At 38.0% G+C, this 10,000-nt stretch overlaps 2 protein-coding genes across 2 annotated transcripts in view; both read right to left on the reverse strand.

Annotated features, from left to right (window-relative positions):
* Positions 1–10,000, reverse strand: part of LOC119578120 (zinc finger protein 2-like) — a 13,434-nt gene that overhangs the window by 2,699 nt on the left and 735 nt on the right. The window contains exon 2 of the mRNA XM_037925854.1: positions 1–777. This exon is cut by the window's left edge and continues 2,699 nt beyond it. Coding sequence (XP_037781782.1) covers positions 1–680 — 680 coding nt within the window. The 5' untranslated portion in view covers positions 681–777. The remainder of the gene's footprint in view (positions 778–10,000) is intronic.
* The window catches only part of LOC119578121 (zinc finger protein 585B-like), a 6,714-nt gene continuing 523 nt past the window's right edge, over positions 3,810–10,000 (reverse strand). Inside the window, 3 exon segments of the mRNA XM_037925855.1 lie at positions 3,810–5,526; positions 5,528–5,915; positions 6,576–6,660. Coding sequence (XP_037781783.1) covers positions 4,516–5,526; positions 5,528–5,839 — 1,323 coding nt within the window. The 5' untranslated portion in view covers positions 5,840–5,915; positions 6,576–6,660 and the 3' untranslated portion in view covers positions 3,810–4,515.

Genomic DNA, 10,000 nt, shown 5'->3' on the forward strand with positions numbered 1-10,000 from the left:
CCAGTGTGGGTTCGCATGTGAGCTGGCAAATGAGAGGAACGTGCAAAAGTTTTTCCACAAATACCACACATGTAAGGTCTTTCACCAGTATGAAGCCTCTTGTGCATACGAAGGTTGGATCGCTGTGCAAAAGCCAGACCACATTCACCACACACAAAAGGCCGTTCCCCTGTATGTGTTCGCATGTGATCCCTCAAGGTAGCATTGCAGGACACGGTTTTTCCACACTCAGGGCATGGGACCCGTTCACCACCACTTTGACGCACCCTAGGCTTAGACTGTTTTACCATGAGAGGATCAGGAGTTACAGCAGGCTGAGGTTTGACAACTTGAGGTTGTGCAGCTACAGCTTGCACCTGAACCTGCAAATTACCATACTGAGCCTGTACTTGTTGGTTAAACTGCCGTGCAATATCTGGACTCCCTAGCTCTACTTGCACAGCTGGACTGGTAGTAATAATCTGTCCAACAGCATCTGGACTGTAATTATACCACACTCCAGTCACCCCTGCCACACCAGCCACTGAGCCAACACTTGCAACACTGCCTACAGGACTGAGGGTCTGCACACCAGCCACACCCTGAACCACACCACCTGTGACCCCTGCCATGGAACCGACGCCGGTCACCTGGGTCACGCCCGACACACCGGTGACACCTGAAGTTACAATGTGTTCCATTTTGCCGTCCTGCAGCCCTAGCTTGTGGGAGTGGAACTGGCTTCAGCTGCAGTTCAGCTCTGGCACTCACTGGCTTTAGCCCTTCATCCTGTTTGGTCTGAAAATAAAGAAAGACAAAATGCATAAGGGATGTGATCCTGAAGTATGAACTGAAATCCTTCCAAATATTTTGTGAAGTTTGAAAAATATACATATCCAGTCTACTGTAATATAAACCATATGCAGTTCTTTTCATTTGATAAATTTATAAACTTTCTGGTTCTCTTATCAAAATCATTCTATTCAAATTTTCTGGTGCTATTATCAAAATCAAAGTCAGTTACATATCATGTAGGTGTGGTTCATACTACAATCACCACTGGAAGCTTAGACTTTGTGCTACATAGTTCATCTGTTTAAGGTAATGCACAGATGTTCACCTACACCCTCCTGCTAAGGAGTTTATGGAAATATATAGTGACATTGTCTACAGGTAAACAGAAAGGTTTAAACAGTCAATTTTAACACTTCCCACTCTAAACATTTAAACCTTTATTTAGTATCACCAGTCTCAGGGTTTAGCAGTTAATTTTATTTCATAGTTGGTATGATTTGCTCTCATCACAATTCCTTCTTGTCAGTGGTTTCAGCCTGATTTTCTTCAAAATTAATGATTACAGAACCACAGGACCCTGTACCAGTCAGTGGGGTATCAACTGATTTTAAAGAGCAGGCATTAGGTATTACCTTGAAATATACATTATGGGAAATCTCAAATTATTCACTTACCTGCTATAATGATACATCCTGAGGCTAATATATCATATTTATTATATAAAAAATAAGCACTGAATTATACATAAATACAAATATATAGAAAGAGTATGAACTGCACTGGTCGGCTCTTCATTCATCTAGATAATTATCTCAACTATTTTTGTTAATGAATATTCTGACTTTTCAAGATGTATTACTATCATATTACTATTGTTATATTATCAATTTATCATCATCATCTTCAATATTATTATTATTATTGCTGTTTATCATAATCAGCATTTTATTCAAGATTTATTCATCATCATTCAGCCATATTATATTTGGGGCAAGTTCATTCACATGGTTATCAAAACTTTCCTATTGCACTAGCACCATCCAGAAAGAAATTATAGCAAGGGGATTCAAGCCAGACTAGAGAAAATAGAAGGGAAAGAAAAGTGAGGTGGTAAAAGCGCAGGCAAATGGGGTGAGTTGATAAACAGAAATGAACCATGGACAGGAGAGAAAAAATGGGAAAGCAGAGATAAGAAAAAGAAAATAAAGAAAAATGGAAAAAAGGAAGAATGAATGACAGAAACCCTCTTAGTACATATATACTGAGAAAATAAATCCAGCCTACCCCTCACTAATATTCATTAGTGCTTATGTTAATATCTGGTGATATCATCATTACTAGTGGAAGTATATAGTTTGAGTTAACTAACCCTTCCTTGGGTTATCTTTGTCTCATCTAAAACCATTCTATGCTCTTTTATCTCTTTATGAACAATATAATATAATATTTGCAGTAAGTACAATAACAGTAAGAAAAATAAATCAACAAGCCAAATATAGTCTAAGCTTTCAATGCAAACAAATACATAAATAAATACTGTAACAGAACTTTCTGCATGCAAGATAAACTTGATTTTTTTTTCGAATATCAAGCAATATTCTACTGGGAGGTTGGTCTAAGTTCTCTGCAGAGGGATGAGGGCAGAGGATGGGGGGAAGCAGAAACACAGGCCTGTGCATGGATGTGCATACACACAAAGTGAGAGTGCAAGTGAGGGGGAATGAGAAGGAGAGGGATATAAGAGTGTAGAGAGGAGAGGGGGAGAAAAGAATAGAAAAGGGAGAGAGGGAGCAAGGAGATAGGAGATATGAGGAAAGGGAGAGAGGAGATAGGAGATAGGAGGAAAGGGAGAGAGGAGATAGGTGAAAGGAGAAAGTGGAGGTAGGAAGAAGGGGGGAGACGAGACAGGAGGAAGGGGAGAGATAGGAAAGAGGAAAGGAGATATAAGGGAGAGGGGAGGTAGGAGATAGGAGGAAGCGGGCAAGAAGAGACAGGAGAAAGTTGAGAGGGTAAAGAAGAGGAAGAGGGGAGAAATGGAATGGAGATAGGAGGTGGAGAAGGAGAGAGCTGGAAGGGGGGAGAAATAGAGGAAGTAGACGAATGGTTGAAAGTGAGAAGATAAGAGGGTAGGAGGAGGAAGGAAAGAGAAGATGGGGGATAATAAGAGGGAAGGCAGGCAATAAGGAGAGGTAAGGAGAAGAGAGAAAGAGAGAGGGGAGAGGTGAAAGATGGAAGGTAGGAAAGAGGCAAAGGGAAAGGAGGAAGGGAAGAAGGGGTAGGAAGGTAGGAAAGGATGGGGGTGAAGGGAAGAGGTTGATGATGAATTTAGCTTGATTTTTGCAGCAATTCCAGGCCCCTTAAATCATCACTCGCAGTAATGCCACAATTCTAGCAGTGCCTAAGATGACTTTTGAACTCCACACCATCCATTTTTATCTAAACTGAACTGGAGCTCTTAAAATTGATGCTTCAAACTCTCTATAAATGGAAAAAAAAGAGCTTGTTTTCTAATGTAAATACCTAAAAATAAACTTGAAAATAAAACTGATTCTGCCTAACTGCAATTAGCACTCGTTTACACTCCACATGAACAAAAGAGAGAAAGAAGGGGGGGGGGGGGGGGGAGAGAAGAGAGAGAGAGAGAGAGAGAGAGAGAGAGAGGAGAGAGAGAGAGGAGAGAGAGAGAGAGAGAGAGAGAGAGAGAGCAAAGGGGTAAGAGAGAGAGAGAGAGAGCAAACGGGTAAGAGAGCGTGAGTGAGTGAAAGGGTAAAGGAGAGAGAGAAAGAGATGAGCAGAGGAGTAACCATGTCTTGCTCTTCCGTGGGAAAGGACGACAACTGAGAATGAAGAAAGGAACATGAATAACAAAGAAGGAAAGATAGAAAAACCTAATCATTATATGAAGATAACAATCACATGTTCATAATACTAGTAAATATGATAGCCAATTTCCGTATCTTTTCTAAACTCTGCCCACTTAAGATGGATAAAAAAAAATATATATGTATATTTCTATGGAATGGAAAACTTAAGCAAAAAATTCTCAAGATTTATTATGACAGAAGTGAGAAACTACATATTCAGCTTTTAAACAATAACCTTTTGTATATCTGAAATATCAATATTTAACAGTAATTGTTATGATGAGGACCGCATATAAGAAGTGATTTACTACAATTCAACTAAATCCAATATCTTTTTCCTCACTGTACAACAGTTGATTGGTCAGGAGTAAAATCTTATTTGCCTTTCTTATATACTAAAATAACTGAACGAGCAATAGTTTCACAATGTGGAAGTAATGAACTTGCATAAATCATATAACAATTTTTTCTTTCTTTCAAGCTTTACAAGGATCACAAAAAAATATACATATATATATACATATAAAGTTCTATAAAAGTTCAACGATTTACAAGGCATTTCCTCCTGATGTTCATTGTGAAACTTGCCTACAAAATACATAAGCAGTTATTAGTTCAGTACAAAAATAATATTAAAAGTAAAACCATGTGTTCCATATGGAACAGTGAATCATACACTAAATGACATTTTTTTTTTTTCTGGAATTCCACGACCACTTCATGTTTGGTCATTACCACCACATTGTGGGATATGGGTCAGTGAAAGAAATCATGCCAATATCTATTATTCAAGGTGAAAATTACTAAATGAAAAGAAAAGATTAAGTTGGGGGGAAAAAATTATGTTGAAGATATCTGCATAAGACAATCACACAACTTAATAAGGTTGTTTTGGGTACCACATAGTATGAGAAGCATCTCTTTCAACATAGGATTCTTGAGGCAGCTGGTGATGAGCTAAGTTAAGTGCTGCTCCCTCATGCAATGCAGCCATAGCAACTGCTGCCTCTTGATGCAAATCAGTCGTTTCCTCTAGTCCAGCTGACGCCACTGCAACAGACACTACTTCTTCAGCTCGCACCATTTCATGGGTGAGATGGTTTTCCTGAGGTATACTTTCTTGATTAAGAACCTCCTCATGTGACATTGTTTCATCTAGTGCTAATGGATCAGTATCCAAAGCACCATGCTCCACATTTATGGACTCTGGATCAATTTCAACAGTTGGTATTTCTTCAAGCTCTTCCTTTGCCTGAATGGTTGGTTGTCCAGCCCCTTGAGCATCGTCATTGCTGTCAGCATGGATCTCAGCCTTAATCAGTGTTTTTGCTCCTTCTTTTGAATCTATGGCTGCATCTTCATTTACAGGATTCTTCCTTCGACCTCTCTTTCCATACCTGACTTTCTTCCTTGGTCTTCCCCGAGGTCTTCCAGTGGGTTTTTTCCGGTAAGCTTTTCTACCACTTCCTAATGGTCTACCACGTTTTCTCTTTTCACCAGTACACCTTTTCTTATGTGAAGATAACGATGAACTGTGTGTGAAAGCAGTCTGACAATATTCACATACAAATGGCTTCTCTCCAGTATGAGTACGAGCATGATTTTTAAGTGCTTGAGCAGATGCAAAAGCATGGTCACAATGTTCACAGGAATATGGTCTTTCCCCTGTATGAACTCTCATGTGACCTGGTAAATGGGAGCTACGCGAGAAAGTTTTTCCACATATGCCACACATGTAAGGTCTCTCCCCCGTATGAACACGTTTATGTAACCTCCAATTAGAACGCTGAGCAAATGACATTCCACACTCACTACAGCTAAATGGTCTCTCACCAGTATGCAACCTCATGTGATCTCGCAAATTGGCATTACAGGAGAATGTCTTTCCCACACTCTGCACACGGAACCCGCTCACCATTTGCTGGCCTGGCACGAGGTTTGGGTGGTTTGGGAGTAACAGGAGGTTCAGGTGTTGGAGGAGGAGGATGGTGCTGTGGATGATGGGCCACAATGATCTGATGTTGAGGCTGGGCAGGAACTGCTTGAAGACTCCCATACTGCAACTGCACTTGCTGATTGATTTGTCTTGCAATATCAACAGTGCCTATTTCAACTTGAACTGGTGCATTTGAGGTAATAAAGCCATCAACTGTATTGCAGTTGTACCACATCATACCCGATGTATTTTGACTTTGCTCCATCTTGAATCTTGCCAATGGTCAGTATTGTTACAAGATAAAATTCTTCCCAGCAGGTCTTTCCTTGTTGGCTACATATCTGTAAAAAGAAAAAAGAAAAGGACATCAATTAGGGTACAAGAAAATACTTCACACTGTAATCCTAATCTCAAGCACACTGCCACAGATATGGAAAAAAAGGAGAAAAGCTAAAGATAATAATAAAAAAGGCCACAGATCATGCAAAAAATAAAATAAATAAATAAATAAATAAATAAAAAATAAATAAGAAAAAAAATAAATAAAAAATAAATAAATAAAATAAAACCTTATTCAAAACAGGCTCAACACATGGAATTACTGGTAAGGGATATAGAAGACAAAGGTTATTTCATATACATTTTATTTGAGTTTTTGCTTCACAAGTATGGGATATCAGGTTGTTTCTGATGCTGGCTTCCAATTTGCTTATTCAGGATTAAATGCTGACACATGGTGACACTCCACTCTAGGGCCCCTGCTCCTCTCACTTCATCTGCAAAATTAAATGAGCAGAGCTTGTGTCTGTTATATATCAAACTTAGCACTATTACTCAAGACAATGCTCTACTGACGAGCTAATTTTTGCTATTGATAATAGGAGCTTCAGAGCGGTTTGGAATCTTTTGTAGACTTGAAAAAGTTCGCATCCTGACTTTTCAAACAACCCAGATACCCCTTACTTGAAAGAGCGATATCAAAACTATAAAAGGATACATACCTCAAGTTTCCCTCTGCTAACGGGGTACATCTTCCTTATTCGCAGTGATAATAAGAAATGACTTCAAAGGCGGGGACCTGGGTTGCTGAAAATAGGACGCTCTAAGATATTCTGTCGATCCTATCTAAGCGTTTGGTCCTCGTGCCATATTTTCAGGGCACATTATTTGTAGGGGGTCTTATCACCATCTCACTTAGATTCAATGCATCTAAATCAGCATTAAACAAATTATGATGCAAATTATCTATGTTTTATGTTTTCCACATTTTATGTAATCACTTGGTTTTTATTACATATGTATTTTCATACGCTTTTTAATAACTAAAATTCAGTTCTCAGTAAGTGCAGTTCATGTTATATACAGTATCACAAAACAACACATGTTCCATAATGTGTATAACTCCACTCAAAAAATATGTAAATAGTAGGCAAGAACATTCTTAATAGCAAGTCATCTTCTATAGTACAGAACACTTGACAGATTGTCACAACACTTGATATTGAGCCTGAAATGTAAGGTCCAACATTCACTGGTATAGTTTATCAGTTCCTATTGCAAATTAATTCATATATACTGACTTCCATGAAATATCCATTCCTGGGCAGTGCACTTTTCTAGATCTGTCCTTTTTTTCTACAAACAATAAGGCAGAAAAAGAGAGAGAGGAAAGAGCGGGGGAGAAAGTTACACCAGTTCATCTATGGTTTTTCCAAGTTCTTTTGAATTATAAAATAGTCAAAACTGCTGGTTTTATTATAAGCCTATTAAAATGCAATATGAACATCGTTAATCTTCTTATTTTTCAGTTCTGTCTCTGTTGTACCATGAAAACTATAAAGGAGAGAGATATAGTGGGGAGGGAGAGGTGAAAGGGGGGGGGGGGAGAGAGTGGAGAGCGGGAAGGAGGGAGAGAGAGTGGAGAGAGGGAGGGAGGGAAGGAGGGAGGGAGAGGGAGGGAGGGAGGGAGGGAGGGAGGGAGGGAGGGAGGGAGAGAGGGAGAGAGAGAGAGAGAGGAGAGAGGAGAGGGAGAGAGAGAGAGAGAGAGAGAGAGAGAGAGAGAGAGAGAGAGAGAGAGAGAGAGAGAGAGAGAGAGAGAGAGTATAAAGGGGGAATGGAAGAGAGAAATAGAGGGTGTTTATTATGTATTTGTAATTAGAAAGTACAGTCCATCACAACATTATGTAAAATACACACATACACAAAAAATATATATTTACTGATAAACAGCCAACCTAAATACCCTTACTAATCTAAATCTATAAGTTCTTTTCTTTCTGAAATATTATCTTGTATATGGCCATTATTCAGGTTAAAAGGGAATTCAAACTGAAGGTTTTGTAAGGATGTCTATATGCATTTGAAATATTACCTCCTCTAGAAAAAAACAAAAATAATAATAATATTAATGATAACTTTCTATTTAGTCATTATTTGTAGTGATATAACTGAAAGGCACGACAGATCATGTTATCTCTGAGCCAGTTGCCAAAGTATACATAGGGATTCTTGCAAAGATAAAAAAGGGTTATGTAAATTGAATGAAAAAGATCCAAGGTTGAGGGCAAACAAAAAAGTTTTGAATTAAATTGACCAAAATCTGAGCAACATGGCAAATACATCTCATTCACTTATTCACACACACCCTCTCTCTTCACCACACATTAACAAGACAGTTATATACACCTGCCATTCTTTTCAGTAAAGCTGCTAACATACAAATCTATTTCTGGAAGTAAAATTGTTTTGCAATACATTTCTATTAACCCTTTTCTTTTTTTTGTGAGAGAAAATCAGTATTCAATTCATTTTTCCTCTCTTAACTTGAATCCTGATGAATTAAGGAGATTGTGTTTCACATCTAAAAAGATCTTTCAAGATTAACACCTAGTCCACATGCAGCATCTACACTATGATGGTATTAGTATACATGGGTAGAAGGCATTCTACAAAAACAATTCACAAACTTCTCTCTCTCATCTCTTTACAATCTTAGCCTATGAAGACTGTTGGATAGGGCATTATGTGGTAGAGATAAAATAAAAATGGTAGCAAAGAGAGAAACAAATATTGCAGTACATTCTGTCAGTGTAGTATCTGAGAAAATGTAGTTAAGTATTCAGTGCTAGCAAGACCATCTTTGATCCTTCAGTAAGGGATCAGTCAGCTCAATGTCTAGAATGCAAACTGCAAAATATTAGACACAATGAATTCCACAAAGAAAATCAAGATTATACTAAAATGTAGACAAAATCATAATCTAAATTTTCCAATACTGTATTTTTCCTTGGAAGAATTTAGCTTCTAACAAGTTTTATTCAACAGCACAGATATTTATTCATCATGGACCATAGGTCTAGGCACCATGCAATGCTATAACCTCTTGCTTCAACAAACCTCCATGTGTACATGACACGAAAATTGACCAGGGAGGTCAAGATTATCATTAAATACGGAAATCTAACTTGCCTGAATGTTAGCAAGTTTCAAAAATGTTAAAATTAGACTATGAAGCAAGACCTTGGTCACTAAGTTCTGTTTCATGGGTAAAATACCTCCATATAAATAGCAGAGGATATAGGTTGATGTGGTTCTCAATAGACGATATGCTGCCAGAGCATAATTAAAAGAGGTTTATTTGCCTTTAGCAGAGTTCAAATGGTTGAGACAACAGCAGTGGTGGATTTACATGATACATGTCTTTTTTTTCCATGATATTCAGTTTTATCTCAAACATTTACCTTAAACATGGTATTTAATATGAATCAGTAAAATGTATTCACATTTTACATTAGTATTTTTTCAAGAAGCAACTCTGCAGTCTCTCACTCATGAAGAATCCTTTTTCCTTTCAGTAAAAGAACTACTGCTATACTAATATGTGATCTACGTAATAAGAATACCCTTCATTAGACTATTCTTTATGAAATCAGTTTACCTCCACACACACAAATGTATAAATATAAATATTCATGTACTGCTTAAGAATATCTGATGATTACATGCTCAACAATATTAAAATATCTTTTGACACAAGATGCTTGAGCAAGCCCGTCCACCTGTCTATGAATATGTAGGACCATACAAGTAATTCAAAAGAGGTATCCTTACACAAGGAGTAATCATTCCCGTTAACTTTCTTTTCCCACAACAATTTATGGAGAGACCAACATCAGGTGTCATGCCATTCAATTAATTCACTTTATTTCTGGCAATTAGCACCAATTCTGAACCTTGTTTCATCCGAGACGAAGGCCTTCCCGTCGAAAAATGAGTCGAAACCCCCGAAGAACAGAGGAATAAATGTTAAATACTAGAAAACATAACCCTTGGCTTCATTGAGGTCCTCCCCACTCACTCCTCCACCATGAAGCCTCAACGTCAAAGTCTCAAGTGCATTTTTAACATCAAAATAAAAGTTCTCCTC

Source organism: Penaeus monodon, chromosome 10, assembly GCF_015228065.2.
Source record: "Penaeus monodon isolate SGIC_2016 chromosome 10, NSTDA_Pmon_1, whole genome shotgun sequence".
Taxonomy (NCBI): domain Eukaryota; kingdom Metazoa; phylum Arthropoda; class Malacostraca; order Decapoda; family Penaeidae; genus Penaeus; species Penaeus monodon.